The sequence below is a fragment of the Alosa alosa genome, chromosome 3, assembly GCF_017589495.1.
Source record: "Alosa alosa isolate M-15738 ecotype Scorff River chromosome 3, AALO_Geno_1.1, whole genome shotgun sequence".
Classification (NCBI taxonomy): Eukaryota; Metazoa; Chordata; class Actinopteri; order Clupeiformes; family Clupeidae; genus Alosa; species Alosa alosa.
In genome coordinates, this window is record NC_063191.1 from 20,571,792 (window position 1) to 20,593,556 (window position 21,765).

Consider the following 21,765-nt stretch of genomic DNA (forward strand, 5'->3'; position numbering starts at 1 on the left):
TAATTTCACGGTTTAAAAAACTAGTATCTCTGTAGTTTGGTGTTACACACAGCAGCTCAGTTTTGAGTTGTCAAGACAACTAAACTGTGTTGTTGATTTGATTTGTTGCCTCCTTTCAAGAAATTGTAGGTAGTAAAGGATGACCGTATGGATGACAGTATTCGATAGATTCATTAATTTCAATCTGTCAGTAGGACTGATCTACTGAATTTATCTAACAGTATGTCTCACTTTATTATCATCCGTTTGCACTTACACACACAGGTTTCTCAGTCTTGATCGATTATGTAATAAAATAGTTGGGTGATAACCAGCTTTGTGCACAAATTAGCTTATATGGAAAAAAGAGTAGTGTGAAAGTGCTTTCACTGTAGAGGCATACACTGTTAGCACTGGCACTTTAAGCAATATTCATCTCATATGGCACATTTTTTACGGCAGGCTTCTGGCCAATAGCTGTAAGAAACTTCCTTTCTGGGAAAGTGAGCCTCTCATTTAGGCTCCAGTCGTCTTTGTTTCTCATGGTTGGGCCTTGCATTTTACTCTTGGAAGCAGGATATAATTTCTATAACGGCCACATACTCTGCACCCATGTAACATTTACTGCATAGCCAACACAATATGAAAGGGCTGTGGTCAGAAGTATTCTCCCAAGAGCATTTTATCTCCATTTGCAAATATTTATATCCAGATGACTTTCAAACATTAACAACTGTGCAAATGATTGATTATTGGTAGACATTGAAGTAAAGCACCAAACCACATGGAAATATCATCCAAGCATCTAATGTAACCCTGGCTTCCTCATGTTCTGCATGCCAAGGCGGCTGCATAGTTTTAATCAGTCTGGCCGCTGTGTGGAGCGCTTTGCCTCCTGGCCTCTGAACAGCATCCGCCTGATCTCTCGTTGTCTCATCTTCAGTCGGCAACAAGCCGCCCCACTATTAACACACGGGCACCACTTCATATCTGTCAATACGTTAATGAGGTTCACAGGCGAGGCCCATTACGGCCGAGACGTGGCCTTTCGGTGATTGCTCTGTTCCTCACCGCGACAGCACGCCGCATCGCTCTAATCAGTGCATCGCCGTTTTTTTTTTACAAATTGGACAGTCATCACCCGGGGCAAATCACGGCAGCTAACTTGTAGTCATTTTATCAGTGTTCTGTCGTTTGGCTGCTCGGGGGAGGGGGGTGTTGATAAATGAGGCCCAGTGATGATGAAGTGTCTCACCTCAGTGGACTTCATGTTCACACCGGGATTCCCACAGCCGTCTGAGTTAGTGTCTACACACAGCCAAGGGGATACAGTAGAACCAGCGCAATCATGAAACGGCATCAGCAGCAGAGCATGAGACAGCCACGAAAGGATCAGAAGAAATCCTCCCTCACATTGCTGTATTCAAAAATGTAGCTCATTCCATAGACACCAGGAAATAATATCAAGTTGCTGCTGTTTTTTTGTTGTTTTTGTTTTTTTTTTGCCTTTTTTTACTTTAATCGGAATGTGACTTTAAATACATTCAAAGGCAATAGATATGACTTGTTGGGAACAACCTCATTTCTGTTCCACAAGCATATTTTTGCTTGGTGTGGTCAGGGATCATGTTTCTAGAGTCCTCACCTTAATGATCCTCCAGAGTGAAATTAAAGCTGGGAAGAAGAGGGAACAGATTTGCCCGTAGTGGAGCTTGAGCAGATCACTCCGCAGAGAATGACGCCATTAACAGCTAATTATGGATCCTGTGGCATTATTATTTCTGCTCTTTTCAGGGGTGTTTGCCACGGCCTTGAGAACGATCTGAATTATGTTCGCTTTGAAACTGTAATAGCCCCTTGAGTGATATCAACATGAGGCTAGTGCTGTTTTTATTTGAAAAAAGGACTGAAGAATTGTTGTGCTGAGACATTGGATCTAACAAGCATCCAAGGCATCTACAGATCCTCTGCTCATAAAGCACCACATGTATGCACAGACTGTTTAAGATGTAGAGGGCTCTCTACTCTAGGTCCAGTGGGATTGCTTTGCCTCATCCGATAAACATATGATACTGGTATTGGGATGCTTTGCTGTTCTATGGAACTTCATCTCTTCATTCCAGTCCAAAGCCTCACAGTAACAGTCAGAGCTGCCTGATGCATCATGCCTTCAAATCCCCTCTTCAGGAAGAAAAGCATGTTCGCTCATGCCACCCATTGTATACTGTACTGCTATACTCAAGTGCTATTGTAAAAGACAGCCAGTGAGATCCTGCACACACATGGTGCCATCCATCAGGAGCATGCAGTGCAAGTGATATGTGTATAAATACTGTGCCGTGTACAGACAGGCACCCGACTTACCGGAGATGTCTGCACCAAGGCAGAATACTGTGTGCCAGCAGATTTAGTGCCGGGACGTGACGCGGTCTCAGGAGTGAGGTGGATATTCAGGGGATTTGGCCGCACCTGTCGCTACTTGGCTCCTGCTGAAGCCTTTATCCCGGCCCCTCATTTCTCTCTCACTTCCCTCCGGCAGACCACCGCACCGTGGCCTCCCATCCTCTCAGCCCGCACTCCCATCGCCCCCTAAAAGCAGTCGCATGAAATGGACAGCGGGGTCACGGAAACAGGTTGTCCCAACAGAAACAACTAACGTTTTATCTCTCCACTAGACCCCCCCCTGTCAGTTTTGATAACGTGAGAAATGGGGAGGGTGGTAACTTTGTCAGAGTGTCTGCAGCCCTGCACTTCAGGGACACCGAGAGGAAGAGAGGGGTCTGTTAGCGGTCTGCCTCTGTTTGATTGAGTGGACGTGAGGCATGGGGTTTCTCATGCAAGACTGGGCCATCTGTTTGTACCAGTCGAGACGTCTGGACTCAGGGCGCGGCTCTCCCAGAGAAGAGAATAGCTAGAGAGTATGTCCACTCATTGCCCACCATCCATTTTATTACCTACCTTTAAGTGGGGAAAACTGTAGGGGAGTTTATTGTGAGAACACTGTTTCATGAAAATAATATTTGTATTATCTACAAAATATTTAGTATTAAAGACTTGACAACTGTAATTGTCAATGGAACTTGAGTCCTTTTTGTCAGTAATATAAGGGCTCATAATTAGAAGGGGTTTTATTCAGAGTTTTATAGGTTTTTAAGGTGTTTTATTAATATCTTGTCCCTCACGGGGAGCTAGTGAAATTGATCTGCCCCATGACCACTCTGGCACATGGGCTCATTGATGTTTGTATTAGAGAGAGCTGTGAGGTATATATGTGTGCGAGCCAGATGGGTGGCCATTGATGAAAGGCTGTTTATAGTCATGGCAGGCGCAGGAAGAAGGGCCCGTGATTAACTGACCGACTGGGTGCGATACGCCCTGCAGAGGCAGCACTTTCATTACCTCGCCTCACCCACTCTCTCCAGGCAACACATCTGGCCAGGTGGCATGGGGACGCCCCACCCAAAACACTGCCCCAAACTTCCTCTGTGGTTAACAGTAGGAAAGGCAGAGGAAGGTAGCAAGGACCAATCAAAATGACTCATATAGAGAAAAGGAATATATTTTTTATCAGCCAATAAAGAATTCAAATGTCCCTATTTCAGCACAGCCCGTTTCGTCAGCGCGTATGTGTCTGACGTGTTTCATCATTTGACACAAGTGTGTTCATTCTATCCTCTTTAAACTGCGCTCTTAGCAGAGTGTCTCGGCGGGATCGCGTTGCGGCCCTTGGCAGGGAGTTCTGAGCATGCTGTAAAACACTCTGTGTGCTGCTACGGGACCCCCACTGGAAGACTGAGTCAGGCCGGAGTCAGCCAGTTCACCTTATCAATTATCAACCAGCAACAGCAGGGGTTTAAAATACTCCTCTGTCGGTAATGAGGAGGCAATGCTCCAAACTCTAGTCGAAGGCAAAGACGCCAGAGGTAAAATGTCACTAGTCTGGCAGCATACTGAATGATGTAGTTTTAGACACACAGTCTCGACTGCAGTTTTGTTATGCTCATAACATCAATATATTTTATTGTTCTGATGTGCGTCCAGTTTGGTTTGGAACCTTGAATAAACTTCACAGACGTATATAATAATTTATTTTGATATTTTACTGCTGATTTGACTTTAAAGTTTATTTGATCTTTAGCATGGCTGTGCTGGTGACCATAAAAAATTCTACTGGGCCCTAGTGTCATGGTGTGTCCACTAGATGGGACACTATGACTTCAAGCTCAGTGGAACACTGATTCTAGAACAGCAGAGGACTACTGGAGAGGGCATTGAGCAGACACTGATTCTAGAACAGCAGAGGACTACTGGAGAGGGCATTGAGCAGACACTGATTCTAGAACAGCAGAGGACTACTGGAGAGGGCATTGAGCAGACACTGATTCTAGAACAGCAGAGGACTACTGGAGAGGGCAATGAGCAGACACTGATTCTAGAACAGCAGAGGACTACTGGAGAATTGAGCAGACACTGATTCTAGAACAGCAGAGGACTACTGGAGAGGCATTGAGCAGACACTGATTCTAGAACAGCAGAGGACTACTGGAGAGGGCATTGAGCAGACACTGATTCTAGAACAGCAGAGGACTACTGGAGAGAGCATTGAGTTTAAACTAAACCAGTGAAGCCAGACTAGTAAAAAAACAATAAATATTAAGTTTCTTTGTTGCTTTATTTTAAATTAAACACAGTGGCCATTTTTACACCTCAGTCTGATTGAAGATCCTTCTCTATGTATTATAAAATCCAATTAAGTTTGTATTAATCAATTCTGTCCAGGCATGTCTTGGGAGGCTATAGCGCAATGTTTACATACAAGCTCCCTAATTATTTCTGCAGTGTGCTGAGATCTTTGATGCTTCTTGTTTGCCATTCACTGTGAATAATCCTCAGATGTAAAGACGTCTGCGCTATGTAATGTGAAAGGCAGCAAAAGAGGATTTCTGCTTGGGAGGTACGAGTGTTACTGTATTCAAGACAACAGGTTCCTTTTTAATGATGTTTACTGTCGGATTAATTTACCGTATTGCTATTTGCTGCCATTGCGTAGCCCTCCTGTTTCCTTACTGATAATCCCTTCTTCAGACTCAGCTGCAGAAAGGCAGCCGAGACCCTTGCAGCCATGCTGGAGATGCTTTGGGCTAGCCTATGTTTAACCTCAATTAAGTTTCCTTGTTAGTCTTTTGCTTTTTCACATCCAGTACACACAGGGCCTCCTCAGGTTGGCCTGAAATTTCCACTTCACAGCTTTGTCAAAGGGATTAGCCAATGCAAATTATTTCAAAATGTGTGTGTGTGTGTGTATGTGTGTTTGTTTGTGTGTGTGTGTGTGTGTGTGTGTGTGTGTGTGTGTGTGTGTGTGTGTGTGTGTGTTCATTAACCGGCTGCAAAACAAGTCTGGAACCTGCATGCCATGCCATTTGTTTCTTTTTTTTGTATTTCCACTTTTTACATTTCTCTTTTTCAATCACTTTCTACCACAAGCAAAGTTGTGTGCCAATTGTGCAAACCCTCCCAAACCACAGGACTTTAGGGAATGACATTGCAACAGAAAACTCCCACAGAAGCATTCCAAACACTTTGATCAGTAGCTTCAAATACAGCGTGTCTTTTGACCAGTAATGGATGATGTGTGAATTGATATGTGAACCATGGGCATGATAACATGAAGGAGGCTTGTAATTCAGTATGTGTATTATTTCTGCCCTATGTCATGCCCCCTCCGTGCCCCACCAGCCCTGTGTGCGCTAGTGCCCTAGGGCGCTCTGCTCTTTGTGTGTGCCCTGCCCTCTGCATAGGAGCCCTGTGCACTGACCACTGAATGTAGCATCATTCTCATTAACTCCCAGATAAGGACACTGCTGTCAGGATGCAACATGCCTTTGTATCAGTCACACATCTGCTTTCAGTCAAATGCAGCAAACAGTCATGTCCTGTGTATTAGCCGCATTGTGTATAAACCGCAGGACAGTGTTTAATGCTTAAAAAGTTAAAAAACAAAACCATATTAACTACCCCCGTGTATTAACCTCATAGCTGAAAAAAATGTGCAAAATAAATGTATAAACCGCGGCTAATAGTTGGGAAATTACGGTACAGGTGGCAGTTGGACCATAAGGATGGTCTTTAAACAGTTTACCCGACCAGACCGAGCTCACCGACCAACCAGCGTTTTATTAGCCCACCAGATTAATGATGAGGACGAGATGAATATCTCCACAACCCATATGCCTGCTGTGCTAGCACTGGTGGCTAATTATGTGGAGTTCATGTGAAAAAGCCTCACAGTTGTGACACATCTGCAACTTCTTCTTTTGCCTCCTCTTCCTCCTCCTCAGTCTCACCTGATGCAGTCATCCACATTTTAAATTTGAACGTCAGTTTGCTGCTATTATCTGACCCTGGAATGTGAACAGCACCAAGGTCGTCCTCGCGGAATCACTGTCCCCTTCTCTTTCTCTCTCTTTCTCCCTCTCTCTCTCACTCTTCCACTCTCACTCTCTCTCTCTCTCTCTCTCTCTCTCTCTCTCTCTCTCTCTCTCTCTCTCCCACTCTCACTCTTTTTTTCTCTCATCACCATTTAGCTCATCACCTCTGTCACAGCCACACAGACTCTACCGACTCCAGCTCTTTCCCTTTGCATACATTATGCACGAGGACAGTGAGTAACTTCCTCCCCTGAGCCAAGGGGCCCGGAGGAGACTCGTATGAAATGGTGTTCAATCAGACAAGCTTGTCATCACAGTCTGACATTACTGTTCCATTCCCGCAGGCCCAGACATGACATATTAAAACAGAATTACCATCTTTTCATATATGTACGAGGTCACCCCACAGCATGGCGTAGCTGTTGTGTGAAAAGTCTCCTGCGTATGTGATTAGTTGTATGAATTATGAATATGATTTCAGTTCTCAGCACACAGAACTTCATTGCTTTTATCTTTAATTAAAATGCTGTCTGGTATCTGTGTGTGTACATTTGTGGTGTCTTTAAAGTGTGTGTAAGTATATAATCTTTTGATCCCGTGAGAGAAATTTGGTCTCTGCATTTATCCCAATCCGTGAATTAGTGAAACAGACACAGCACACAGTGTACACACAGTGAGGTGAAGCACACACTAATCCCGGCGCAGTGAGCTGTCTGCATCAACAGCGGCGCTCGGGGAGCAGTGAGGGGTTAGGTGCCTTGCTCAAGGGCACTTCAGCCGTGCCTACTGGTCGGGGTTCGAACCGGCAACCCTCCGGTTACAGGTCCGAAGTGCTAACCAGTAGGCCACGGCTGCCCACAAGTGCATGTCCGTGCGTTTGCGCGTGTCTGTGTGTGTGCGCGATGTCTGTGTGTGTTGATTCCGAGATTGATCTCAGCCACCGGTCTCACTCATAGCCTGTCTCATTAAACATGAGTGCTTTGAGCTTTTGGCCTACATACATTACAGTGAATCACAGAGGAGAGGACTACACCAGTCAAGTGTGGAAGAAGGGAGACACTTGACCAAGAGCTGAGAAATGGGACCCGGCTGTAGTTCAGTTCCTTCATTCTCTTGGAGCAGCTGCTCCATCTAGTGCTCACTCTGTAGTCTTGCATGATAGGCAGACCGTATATCCTTTACATGCTCACAAACAGATCATCATTTTTTATAAAATATTCTTTATTTGTTTTATTTGGTCTATTAAGAGATATCTTCCTGTTCATTCTTCAAAGCATTCATCCATCATACAATGAGCCAAAAAGAAAGTTTCTTTTAGCAGTGTGCAAGCTGAATTTTCATATTAATTAGTGTATTGTGGCATGTTCTTGTGTATTTTGTGTTTTTATTGTTACTCAGAATTGTAGCAATACTGAATATGCGTTGTCAGGGATAATACTGAATATTGAAATAATGTTGATAATAATACATATTATTCATCATATCAATTTGGTTATAAATTGAAGGCATCCTGCCAATATCCAGGGTGCAGTCTTAGCTCTCTGTGAAGCCATTTTATGTGAGAGCTCTCCAGAAGCGTTTACAGTTCTTTGGTTAAATGAGACAGTTGAGATAGACTCCCCTGGGCTTTACTGACACAGATAGGGGAGTGATAAGTAGGATATGACAAGATGTTGATTCTGCTATCAAACTACATCATTGGAAAGGAAGGGACAGATGTGACATTGTTTCAAGAGATGTAAAATAAAGTCATTAAAATCAGAGTCAGACAAAGGGAGAGAGAGCAAAAGAGAGAGAGAGAATCATGTCATGGTCAGCGTTAACAATTTAGGAAGCACTGGAACATGGTCAGCCAAACATCTGTGTGTTTGTGCATGCATGGTAATGTGAATCTGTGCATCTGCCTGTGCATTTGCCTTGGTGTGTGTGGTGTGTGCGTGTGTATGCACTAGTTTCTGAGTGTGTGTGTGTGTGTGTGTGTGTGTGTTTATGAGTATACCGATGGGGAAGAGCTGGGCCTCTGGGCATTAAATGGGAGCAGTTAAAATGCTGTGGCATCCATGTGACAAGATTATCACATCAAACACAGCAGCCCGCAGCGCCAGTGCCCTGTCAGTGCTGGGCCTTTCATGTTGCAGTCAGGTTTAGCATCCACTGCCCACAGTCACAAGCATGACAGAGGTTTCCAAATGAAGGGCGGAGTGCCTCGCCCCAAACGCAGATTAGCATTAGCCGCCGACTCCTGCTCATGTAAAGCCTGATGCACACCTTCTCTGTGGGAGAGGTGTCTAGTGTGGCCTTTACACGGTCTGGCTGCTCCAAATGTTTGTTGCGAATCAAAAGCTGAAAAACAGATGAGGTGAAGTTATTCTATATGACTGAATTCATTGTAATTACGGATGTCGGATTGTCTCTCTGACATCCACGTGGATGAAGAAACACCAAGTAATGTTGTCTGGCATGGATGCCCTTACACACGCAGCAGTCCAGGCTATTTTCATTGATAGTTCCCTGATTGTGAAATGACCTACCAAGTGCCACCAGAGCACAGGCATCCTTCTCTATCTTCAAGAAGCTCTTGAAAACCCAACTGCTTTGAGAGTACCTCCTCTACTAAGACTTCTAACACATAATATATGCACTTACTGTACACTTCCCTCCTTCTCCCTCCACCACCCTCTCACTCTACCACCATCTCCTTCCATACACTTGAATAGTACTTCAACTTCTGCACTCTCATTCATTCTTTGGTACTAGTGTTTATTGTAGCAATAATTATAGGTACCCAAGGTCTCCTTTAACCTGACTCTCGCCAGATGAAGTTCGTTCCGCCTAGCTCCACTCATCCATCTGGGATCAATCCATAGACCTCTCCAGAATAAGTCCCGCCTCCTAACTTCCGTATCCATCCAACCTTCGGTCGTCAAATGTCTATGGGAAATAACATGGCGTTTTGAAAGATCGTACCTGTCAAACTCTGTAGGTGACAAAGTAGAAAAAGCTGCTGGGCAGATTGGCCTACACGTTTAGGTAGTATAGTCTATAGTATACTACTTAAACGGCACCGACAATCAAAAAATCCAGTGGAAACTAGATGGCAGAAGTGTGTAGGCCAATCTGCCCACCAGCTTTTTCTACTTCGCTACCTACAGATGTTATGATATGGTATGATATTTTGAAACGCCATGTTATTTCCCATAGACAATCGACGCCCGGAAGTTGGATGGATACGGAAGTTACGGAGGCAGGACTTATTCTGGAAAGGTCTATTGGAGTGTTGCTTCAGAAGGCTGGGCCTAATCAAAAAATGCTTGCATATGATTGAATAAGCCACTTGTCCATCATCTATTGACGTGCTACTTCAACCACTCACATCGAAGCCAACCCGTGACGCTGATAACAGTCTTACAGTCGCTTCTATGCAATGTCACATCTATGAAACTCCCGCCCTGAATCCTGATTGGCTCTACCATAAAATCTAGTGCAGAAATCACTCTCAACGGAAGAGGTCCCAGATGGATGTGAGTGAAGCTAGGCGGAGCTAAGCGGAACGAAATTCATCTGGCGAGAGTCAGGTTAGGTCTCCTTCGCAATGCAGCTTGAATGTTAATCCTCATTTTGTAAGTTACTTTGGATAAAGGCATCTGCTAAATGAATAAATGTAAAGAGGTTTACCTACAACTTCATCAGCTCAGCGATTTACCTATTACACACATACAGTACATTCATTTCACAGTACTTTACGCGTATACACAATAACAGAGTTTGAATGACTGTCTAAAAGACATCTTTCATTTGATCTCTCTGAAGGTTGTTGATGTGAAAGAGAGGCTGAGGAACTCAAAGAAGTTCTGGTCCAGCTTGCCAGATGGCCTCTGCCAAGAGGATAATGTAACGGTCAGCGAGTCCGACTCTGAAGACTGCTGGAATGGCCACAGCATGGGCAGGTAGGTGTGTGTGTGTGTGTGTAGGGCAGGTAGGCCACAGCTCCTCCAGCAGATGCTCAGCCTGTCTGCAGCCACTCTAACTTTCGTGCGTGACCTGAATCCAGACTCTTTTCCCCTCTGTGTGTGTGTACACTTGTATGAGTGTGTTTCAGCCTGTCTGTCTGTCCGTCTAGTCCTTGTATTAAGAAAGTAAATGTTTTTCAGTAGAAAGAGAAGTGAGCTACAGTAAGCAGGGCCAATGTCCTCACAGGGAAAATAACTTGAAATGATTGGCCTGAAAAACACAATCATAACATAAGACCTTCACAGGAAATGATTCTTGTTTTGTTTTTATTCATTTCGATGGGTCATTATGATCCAGCTGGTGCCGCACTGCTCATTCTGAGTAGCTTATTAGATGAGCAGTAGGCATGATTTTTACATGAACATCCCCATAGAGTATAGGAGCTCCTGTATCCTGCCCGCAGATCAAGTCCAGTTTAACTGTTTGATGAGGAGGAGGAAAGAAATTATAACATTTTTATGAGACTATTTCCAGAAACACAGCAGCCCTGTGCTGTTGCTGTATTGGCCTGGTGGGACTACTTTACATCTTTAAATGTCTCAGTGCTCTCCTCACTCATTAGCAGCTTTCCCAAGCACTCCCTCTAATCCCGCCGCTTCCTAGACTGCGGAGCACAGCACAGGGGCCTGTGTTTGGGTGTTTCTCCAGGGTGTGTGTGTTTGGAGTGTCGGGGGAAATGAACAGCTCCTAAGAGGCACTCCAGGGGCCCCGGTGCTGTTGTGTTTTTAAGTTAAGCTTGTTAAGCGTGCACCTCTGTAACCTATCACAGCACAAGTACCTGGAAACACTACAGACACACACACACACACACACACACAAATCAAGTTTTGCTTTCTCGTCCTGTGCTTTGTGGTGACGGCAGATGAAGTAAAGTAAAGTAAAGTTGTCAGGTGAATTCATCTGCTCAACTCTAACAGCAGGCTCCTGTCTCTGGCCTGTTTCCCATCTGGAGATGCTTTGAATGGGATAAATGGGGCTTCTGACTTTGGAGTTGGCAGACGCTCCAAAGAGAGTGAGATCACACGTCTGATATTAATATCCACATGAAGAGGGGTTTGCAACTTAGTATTGTTTCTATTCCATTTAGATAGTTCAGTAAGAAAGTATATCTAAAAGACTTTAAGTGATGAGAGCTATGGTGCTTTATTTGTGAACGTAGTTCAAACCGCGTGCTGTGTTTTCCTTCAGTCGTATGTTAAGGCAGCCTGCAGGTGACTCATAGAGCAGCTAATAAAGTCTGTGGTGGAGTGTTTCTGAGGCTCCTGAGAGTTGAGTGAGAGCCCTTCAGCTCCTGATATTATCGTTAGGCCCCCTGCCCTAATCACTATATCACTTCCTAAGATAACTCTGTTCTGTTTTTACAATTTTACAATCACTAGCAAGCAAGAGCGATGAATGCCAAATCAGCAAACAGTAGTCTAGATGTCGCAACGGTTATCACACAGTGTAAAAACTATATTAAGCCCTCATGGTATCTTAAGCTGAATCAACTCTCTTTTCCCTCTCAGCAAAGGGACGTTGAGCCACATACACACAATCCCACTTTTAAACAATAACATCTCTTACAGGTGGGCATTGGGCTACATCTGTTCAATTGGATTTCAGAATCGGGGAAAACGTGAGAAAAGATATGAGATATAATGGATCTCAGACCACCTCGTAAAGTGGTTTGAGTGATCAGATCACAGTGTAGCTTGTTGACAATGTACTTGTATTTGGAACTGACCACTTCTGACCAGATTTCCCAAGACCCATTTTAAAAACAAGTGTACATAGGGTCACAGAGGTGGGAAGCTTCATATATTTGTCCCAACCATTCAGTAAACCAGTAGATGAGCTAATTAGTGATATCACCCATCATCAATTCCCCTTTACTGGGCCAACCAAAAAAATGATGAAGTCAAGTTTAATGGTCTGTTTCCACAATTCAATACCACACAGTTCAGTCTTTTCACATGTTTTCTATCCTATACCTATAAGGTCTTTTCCAAACAAATTTCTGAGGATTGGGATTTTGAACGATCGTTTTAGCTGCAATTTACAATATTTCAAACATTGTTTAATGTCTTTGTACAGGTTAAATCTTATGGTCACAAGCCTAACTCCATTAGTCAAGGGTCTTCTCACTGAAAATCTGTCAAACCGTTTTTCACACAAATGAAAAATAATTATAAAGTATAGCATTTTATTATAACATTCTAACATTTCTAAAGTTTATCCACCTTCTAACTTGTGAGAAGGTGATGTCACTGTCTCTATTGCGTTGTTGATATACTTACATCAGAGGTAGGCCTAAATGTTCCTGCTGTAGGTATTTATTTACATTAAAGGTACAGTAAATGTTCCTTCTGTAAGTATTTATTTACATCAGAGGTAAATGTTCCTGCTGTAGGTATTTATTTACATCAGAGGTAAATGTTCCTGATGTAGGTATTTATTTACATCAGAGGTAAATGTTCCTGATGTAGGTATTTATTTACATCAGAGGTAAATGTTCCTGCTGCAGGTATTTCCCTGAGGTCCTGAAGGACGGTCTGACCAACCAGGCGAATAACCCAGAGGTGGTAGTGGACATCACACGGCCCGACACCTTCATCCGCCAGCATATCATGACTCTCAGAATGATGACCAACAAGCTGAAAAATGCTTTCAATGGCAATGACATTTACTTTCAAGACTCCAGTAAGTGGTATCCTTAAATCATCTTTTATTGTGTCAATCACAAATGTAATCAATTTACAATGTAGATTGGTAGATTTCTAATATGTATGTTCTTGTTCTGTGTGTGTGTGTGTGTGTGTGTGTGTGTGTGTGTGTGTGTGTGTGTGTGTGTATGTTTGCTCTATTGTGTAGGTGATGAGGGCAGTGGCTCGGGCAGTGGGAGTGGATGCCTTGAGCCGTGCGTGACGGAGAAGGAGCCCGTCCAGACGGAGGGGCCGGTGGTGGAGGCGGACCGGGGCGAGGATCACTCTTCCTCTTCCTCCGCACACACACACTCCTCCTTAACCCTCCTTCTCCTCCTCCTCTCCCTCTCAGCACTCGCACTGCACAGCCACTGGAGATAGTGCCAGGAGAGCAGCCCCACATTCAAACACACAGACATGCACATAATACTATAATACACAGCCCCCCCCACACACACACACACACATACATAAATATATATATATATATATATATACATGACAGACTGCAGTTTTTCTATGCTGTTTTTTGTATGCAATCTGCTACTAAGACTTGTGTTTGGTCTTCTTACCTGGACGTGTGTGAGAAGTGTGAAGTGGGGGCGGTCAGTTTTGGCCCACCTCCCCTCAGCTTTCCCAAAGAGCGTGTTCAGCGCCATGACATGAGTCAGCCTTCTCCAAGCAGATGGACACGCCCGGTGTTCCACAACATGATAGAGGTCCTCTCATACTTACTTTTGTGTGTAATGCTATTTTTTTTTTTAAATACCTTTTCCTTTTATTTGTATCTTAAATAGGACTTTTGCTGAAAATGGGTAGTGAGATACACTTCAACACTGTGGTCATTTCTATGGGATAGCTTCTTGCTACAGTGATGCAGTGTCCAGTATTCAGTATTCAGTATGGGTCCCACCACTTGATTGTATTCAGATATTACCACTTGAAATGTATGTTCTGGGAGGTCAAGGACAGTGATGTAGAGTGATTGAATTTTTTTCTACCAGAAAAGATGTCACGTTTTGCATATATATATATATATATATATCATTATATACATGGGATTTTTATAGATTTCCCCCAACATCAAATGCTATTAATTGTGCGAGAATTAGAGAGTTAGAAATGTGTAGGATCTAGACTGAAGTACAGATCCGGATGCCTGTTCTTGGTCTTACTCCCACTGACTCCATCCTGTTCTGAACATCCTGTTCTACTCTGTGGCTCCTCCAGCTGTACTGCTGTGACACCCATGTGATTAGCCTTTATCAGAGATGGCAAACATTGGGAGCTACTGATACTCCGGCCTGCTCAGTCTTGTGTTTCTCCAGATTCCATTCCAGTGCTCCCCGCAGTCTTCTCACAGCCCCCACACTGAGCGTGCTCAGAGGAAACAATGGCAGGGTGTTTATAAACAAGCTGCTGAACTAAACCAGGGGAAGAGTTCACTCTTTCTGAAATTCAGCATTATCAATCCCAGGAATACAGTTCTGCCCATTGAGGTTTCATTTAGTTACAGAAGTCATATGTAGTTACATAATGAAATGATCTCAAAAAATACCTTTAGACAACAATATAGATTTCATTTCACACATGAGGGAGACCTTAAAGAATATATATATATTTAGGTTGGTATCTTAATTTTCTCATTCAAATGATTATTCTCTTTACAGCGTTTGGAATGTGAGACAATAAGGATTAGACATATCAAGATGTAAGATGTATTTTGGATTCTATTTGGATGACACAACAAATAGCCCCCAACTAACGACCTTAGCAAGACGTCAGGGTATGCACATGCTGTGTGCATGAGATATGTCTATGTTAATCTTTGTTTGTATAAGTGTGAAAGCATGTTTTCCTGTGTGTGTGTGTGTGTGTGTGTGTGTGTGTGTGTGTGTGTGTGTGTGTGTGTGTGTGTGTGTGTGCGTGTGGTCGAGTGCACGTTAGTATAGGAGCTAAGAACAGGGAGGATGCGTTAAGCTGTGGAGACTTGCAGGGAAATGGTGACCAGAGGTTTATCTCTAAAGCTGCTGCGCTCCCCCACTTGAGAAAGGCAGGCTGAAAGGCGGCCACAGTGGCCTGTGAAATGGGAATTTGGAAGAGGCAGAGAGGCTTGAATGCTCCAGTGAGACCTTTCAGCCACGCAGGGAGAGCAGCTGAGTGTGACAGGCTGCTGAAAAGCCCTGACGTCGTCTGCCACAGCGGCCGAGGACTGTTTTCAAATCAAAGCCAACAAACTCGCTGTGGTGTCCACTTATCAACACTTCCTGTCCAAAATGTACCCGAGGCATTCAGAAGTCAGAGTTTGTTCTGCCTTATACCTCAACATTGTTGTTGATATATTTCGAGGCAACAATTATTATGTTACATTCATTGTCTTGGTATGCCATTAAGTACTCACATTCAGTGAATGTAATTATCTGCAAATTAATGGATAGTCACAAGGCTTCGGGGATGGAATCCATTGAGGATCACATTAGTGTGACATACATTGTTGAATATAACATAATTAGTAAACTCACAACCCATGAAAACAGGAAATAGCTCAAATGGTAATAATCCACTGGGATTGGGAAGCTATTAATCCCATAAAACAGTGCATTGTTGCAATGTTCCATCCATATTTCCTGAATGTTTTAATTTCCTGAATCTACATTTAATATCTTGAACACTACATCATAGTCCTGTTAGAGGCAATGGCTACAGAGGTGAATTGAGACCAGAAATGTCATTTGAATAGGCCCCCTTTTGGCCAGGTTGGTCATTCATCACAAAATGGTGGGTGTGAGTTCTTCTGATAGGCTCTGGAGTTGCACTTAAAAAGTAATGGGATGTTGAGCATTTAAAAACTATTATGATGTATGTTGCTAGGTCACTTAGCGAGAATGATTTTACAACCCCAAGAAATACACAGGTCATCAATTTATATTTATAAATGTATTTATGGAAAAAATGCAAAATTACAAGACATTTGATGTATCTAAATTTATGCAGATGTCCTGAATTTGTGAAATGAATTTCATTCCATAAAGTATTAGTAAAATCTATACAAAAGGACATCTAAGAATATTTCTGTGCAATAAGACATAGGTCTGACAAGGTCTCTGACAACAGTGTTATTGCTTTTCTAATCCCCAGACTTGATTATAATATTTGGGATTTACTCTATGTCATTGAGTTAGTGGTTGAATGGATTGAGCAGCTAAATAGCTCAAGTCATCACAGTGTTCAAAAATTCAAAATTACTTTAGATGTTAAACGTGTTCACAGCAACTTGGCTTTTAGTTAGTCACACAGTGGTGTTTCATATAAAGTAGATTTGGCTCCAAAGCACACATACATTTGTCAAAGAAAATTATGTGAGATAACTGGAAGATAGTCCCAATAACAAAAATGATTCCCGACATGACACACAGAACGTACTAACAAAATATGCCTTACAATGTTTGTAAAACATTTAAATGGTTTGCATTTTGGGTTTTGTAACTCTTTCTTGCAAATAAATATGTTTCAAAATGTGTCCGCTTTTTATCATTATAAGGCAAATGTGCTGATTTAGAAGAAAGCATTTCTGAATAACATGTATTTTCAAGTATATCAGAAGAGATACATTTAATCACATACAGTACATCTGTAAAGGAATCCCAGCAGGGATCTTAGAGTAAGAAAGTGGTGAGCTTTCTGAGACTGTGAAATCTGATTACAACATAACATCCTTACAGGAGCCCTCCCAGACTGATGTTTACATGTTGTGCAAGGTGCTTGTCTGAGCCTTTTGGTGGCCGCAGGCCTCATGCCTCCTCTGTGTATTTCTTGTTGGTGAACTGGGCCTGGATGAGGGGCTCAAAGCCTCTCTTCCTCCGCTGCTGGACGTAGAGGCCGAGCAGCAGCAGCAGCAGCAGCAGGCCCAGGAACACTCCGCCCAGGGCAGAGCCCAGCACCACCACCGGCGTGCCCTCCGCATCTGAGCACGGGACACACACACACACCACACAGCCTTCGCTTAGGTTTACACCTCTCTTTTTAATCCTCAAATGTCATTGTCTTCATATGGAAGCTGTTATAAATTGGATTGATTATTTGATGTGTCTGTGCATATGTTCACTCTATATTTTTAACATTTGCTAGCTAACCATATATCATGACATTACTTTAACATGATACATTCACCCTTAAATGGGACTCAATGTAGATTTGTACTCTTGAAAAAGGGAAGAAAGTTTTACCCTCCAGTTCCACAGCATAGGAGTAGCCCAGGTCTGCTGAGGCCACATAGATTTCCTCATTGGTGACCGGGGGGAAGAATGGCACCATGTTGTAATGCCTGTTGTGCCCAATAGGTGCCATCTCATCAGGGTAGCTGGAGTTTCTTGGGAACTTCCTCATCCATTCATCAAATATGGCGTCGGTGAACGCATGGAGCAGCTGCAGAGTACAGGGCAGGGACAGAAATAAGAGGACAGGCAGTTTGAACATTAACTTGTAGACCTGATGTGATCTGATTCCTGTGCATCTGTTTCTTTTGTTGTAATGAGTTTCAGTACCAGGAAGATAGGGTCATTAGCAGCAGAATGGGACAGGCCGCTGGTTCCATTGAGGAAGGAGTGGACCAGGTTGTGCAGATTGGCTACTGAGCTGTCCAGCTCTCCGTCAGGCATGTCATAGCCCTCCAGAGCATTCCTTTAATGAGCAGGGAACAAAGGAGATTAGCTGTGCAGGACAAACATTCCACAAAAGCAGGAATGACAATCTGATTATGCAACCATCAGACACCACAGAGGTGGTGTGTGTGTGTGTGTGTGTGTGTGTGTGTGTGTGTGTGTGTGTGCTGGGAACGTGACTAGAAGTCCACCTGAAGCTGAATGTGGAGTTGGTGAAGAAGGGGGGGCTGTCAAAGTCCCTAAGCCGGAGGCAGCTCCTGACGTCGGTCATGGTGGGCAGGGTCAGGTTGGTCCGCTCCATCACTCCTCTCCTCAAGGGGCCCTCGTTGGTGCCGTTGCAGAGAGTGACCAGCCGGTTGTAGTCATCCAGGCTGCCACACAGGAACACAGTGTCACTGACCGTAAAAAGTGCCACTAGCGTTGGGAAGGTCACCATGGATGAACATGCAATCAGAATATACGAGGGAAAACCCAGAGCGAAGAATGACCATCCTATTGTCATTCACATCTTGAATGTGAACTACCAAGCTTTATGTGCTATTGATTAAAGCATTCAGCACGTGGTGTCATAACACAGATATGTTTGAGTTAAATACTGTGGACCTTTGACCCTTTTCAATGGTGAAAATGATGTGACATTAGTGGCATTAGTGGCTTCAAGGTCACGTCTCTTACAGACCTGTTACAGACCACTCCCCATCTGGCGAATCTGGAGTTGGGGCTGATGAGGGAGGGGTCGTTAGGATCACGTCCCCCCAGGAGAGAGTCTGTGCACACATCACATTCTTTCTTCCCAGTGGCAAAGTTCCAGAATGGGACGGCAAAGTTTTCATTCCCTGTCAGTTTCTAATGAAGAGAGAGAGGAAATAATCCTGTTTATACTCAGCAGCTGGACATGTGACTGTGGAACTGATGATGAGAACAACACAGTTGATTGTGATGATGGTGATAATTACAAGGGGATTTCCTATCTGTTTTAATGGATTGTTTTTTTTCTGTTGTCTAATATCGCCAAGCATTGAAATAGCTGTATTGAAACATTGTTTTGAAAAGGTTGGATGATCACACTTTATAATAACTACATACAATTCATAATTTATTAAGCCTTTGTTACTTATTAGTTAATGGTTTGTTCATCATTAGTAATTTTTTGTTCATACATAATTTATCATCAGTAAAGCATTTGTTCACACAGTTATAAATGGTTTGTTCATAGTAAATAAGCCTATCAAAAAATGTGTTTGTAAGTACATGATTTATACTTAATAAATAATGAAACAACCACTTACAAATGAAATTATTTCCCCATTATAATCCAGTTGCAAACTATTACAAAATGCTTTGTTCATCATTTGTAAAGCATTGTTCCTATGTTAATTCTCATAAATAAAGTATTAATCAAATGTAAACTTTATAACTAATTTGTAAATGTGTTGCAAGGCATAAAATATCTTCACTTTAGGTGAGCTCACAAAATATCCTTAATTAACCACTTGTAACTCCTGAGTTAATCATGAAATATAGTATTAGGAAGTGGTTTATAAAATATGTATCCTCACCCTAACTAATCTTTAGTGCATGTGTATGTAACAACTGTTAAATAATGGAAATATTACTTCATCGAAAACATATTATTGCATCATTTATTAAGTATTAACAATAAACATATTTTAGATATAGGCTTATTTACTATGAACAAACCATTTATAACTGTGTGAACAAATGCTTTACTGATGATGAATTATGTATGAACAAGAAATTACTAATGATGAACAAACCATTAACTAATAAATAACAAAGGCTTAATAAATGATGAATTGTGTTGTGTGTAGTTATTATAAAGTGTTACCGGTTGGGTTCTATGTGTTAAGGCTTCAGAAAATGAGGCTGAAGAGATACTTGTCTTACTTGTAGTTCCCTCTCCAGGCTGAGGAGGTGATACCTGTGCCAGGTGATGAAGGCAGGGCCTTTGTGGGAGAAATCGATGTCTTTGAATGGTCGTCCTGGTCCTGCAAGCACAAAGGAAAGTATTGACGTATTTTTAAATAGTTATACAGTAAAATTACAATTACAATTAGAACAACTTTAATCATAAACACAAGTTAATGTCTATCACGAAAGCTTAACTACAGTTATCCACAAATGCACTATACTTTCTATTGTGATGCATATCTGCGTTGCAGCTGCAAGATTTAGACGGATTAACACCACAAGCATAGCAAATAAGTTGGCTCCGCCACAAGCATTAAATGAAGTTCTCATACAGAACTCCCATTGGGAAACAATCACATGAATAAAATGGATTTCTTAATTCAGCTGCTTTGTCCGATTTTTAATAGGCTTATTTCAAATAGGCTTACACATTATGTACTGTACCTAGTAGAGTGTCTCTGACCGAGTAATAATGCTGCCAGACAAAGAAGTCATAAATGGAGATATCCGCAAACTGGGGCTCGGTGCCATTGGGCCCCAGTATACCCAGCCAGTGCTGGGTGGCGATGACATAGTCGGGGTGTGTGGAGGTCTTGGCCCGATCCAGCACGTCCAGGAAGACCTGCAGCTCAGCAGGGGTCAGAGAGTGGATGTCCCTCCGCACCACACGGGGCTTCATCTGGTCACAGTTAGGCCCCGTCCAGCCGAACTTACACTCCCCACAGTTATAGCCCGCAAAGTTACCTGTGTTGGAGAATGGTGAAACATACTTTATTTTATCATACACAGTGACCTCTATAGCTGAGTAACACTATAGTAGATGCCACACATTCATTTGACACCTAAGAACCATGAACTGAAATACGTAATGAATTTTTCATCACAATTCTTCATCACAAGGAGACTCACAGAGACACAAGAAATGAAACACTGACACTGATAAAAAGCAAAGGAGAATACTAACGTATGCCACAGACTCACCATTGCACCGGCAGGTACGATTGAAAAATTTTGTTGGCCATCTCTCTCTATCGTCCACATTTCTCAGTCTGTAAGGTCCACCCCAAGGCTTGGTATCCACTCTGACATCGGAGCAGTTTCCTCGTCCAGATAAAGTCCCACACATGTTGGCTGGATTAGAGCCCAGCGCCGGGCAGCACTGCTTGGAGACGATCCCCTCCACAGTGCAGCAAGCCCTGGGGAACTGAGCTCCCACAAACCCCGGCCGGCTCCATACACACACCACACACAGCAACAGAACGGCCCGTCTCTCTCTCTCTCTCTCTCTCTCCAACCACGGCTGTCCTCTCCCTCCGCTAACAATCAATTTGCACACTCTCGCGCCTCGGCGATCTGGCTCATTAGCCACCCTAAACAAATGTGGAATCGAGTGTGTTCTTAAAATTGTCCACAGTGATGGTGGAGATGCGAGCGGCACTGCTACAGTCTGAGACTGTGGCCCTGCCCACAGTATTTTATGTTCTGACGGAGTGCCGTTTGGAGGGATTAAGCCCGTGGTCTTGTGCTAATCACCTGACAGTGCTGAGCCATACACCCAGTCAAGGCCTCCAGGCCCCCAGGAGGGAAAGGCTCCCTACCTCTGTCTCCAGGCAACTTCTGAACCCTCTTATAGCTATTATGTCACGTTATACATGTACAGTGTACATGGTTCACAGCGCTATAGTCAGTTGGGAACAGTTTGCTATTGATTTTTCCTCTTGACAAAATGTGATACAGAAATGTCACTTTCCGATGTTTTGGGATCACTCTCACTGAATCACGAGGTTATGAATGCATGGTGATATTTTTGCAATGTAATCTAACATTACCTCACTATAGACAATGCAGATCTTCTGTCAGATAAGCTCTCCTCTCCAGTCTCATATTAAGTCCTCTAATATTTCCTAATTTATGTCATCAACACATCCGTGATTTGTGGAAATGTGTACACTGGATTTATACCTATTTTTTCACATCCGACACCACATTGATTTCCCTCGTGTAGCAATATTTGTGCTTGTAATTATGTATGGTTTGGAGAAATGGGAACTGCGTCATATGAGAGGAGCA

The 21,765-nt window shown here is 43.0% G+C and overlaps 2 protein-coding genes across 4 annotated transcripts in view; one reads left to right on the top strand and one right to left on the bottom strand.

Annotated features, from left to right (window-relative positions):
- LOC125292178 (glypican-6-like) overlaps positions 1 to 16,620 on the top strand; it is a 74,957-nt gene extending 58,337 nt beyond the window's left edge. For all 3 annotated transcript variants that reach the window (XM_048239372.1, XM_048239370.1, XM_048239371.1), the window contains 3 exons: positions 10,218 to 10,354; positions 12,925 to 13,100; positions 13,272 to 16,620. In XM_048239372.1, the coding sequence (XP_048095329.1) occupies positions 10,218 to 10,354; positions 12,925 to 13,100; positions 13,272 to 13,483 (525 nt within the window). In that variant the 3' untranslated portion in view covers positions 13,484 to 16,620. The remainder of the gene's footprint in view (positions 1 to 10,217; positions 10,355 to 12,924; positions 13,101 to 13,271) is intronic.
- Positions 16,025 to 21,362, bottom strand: dct (dopachrome tautomerase). Its single transcript, XM_048238454.1, has 9 exons — positions 21,354 to 21,362; positions 20,677 to 21,220; positions 20,140 to 20,439; positions 19,672 to 19,772; positions 18,443 to 18,609; positions 17,955 to 18,134; positions 17,647 to 17,782; positions 17,329 to 17,527; positions 16,025 to 17,066 (listed from the first exon to the last, which is right to left on the bottom strand). Exons 1-9 carry the CDS (start codon positions 21,360 to 21,362, stop codon positions 16,894 to 16,896), a joined length of 1,809 nt encoding a protein of 602 aa, XP_048094411.1. The 3' UTR covers positions 16,025 to 16,893.
- Between the last annotated feature and the right edge of the window lie 403 nt (positions 21,363 to 21,765).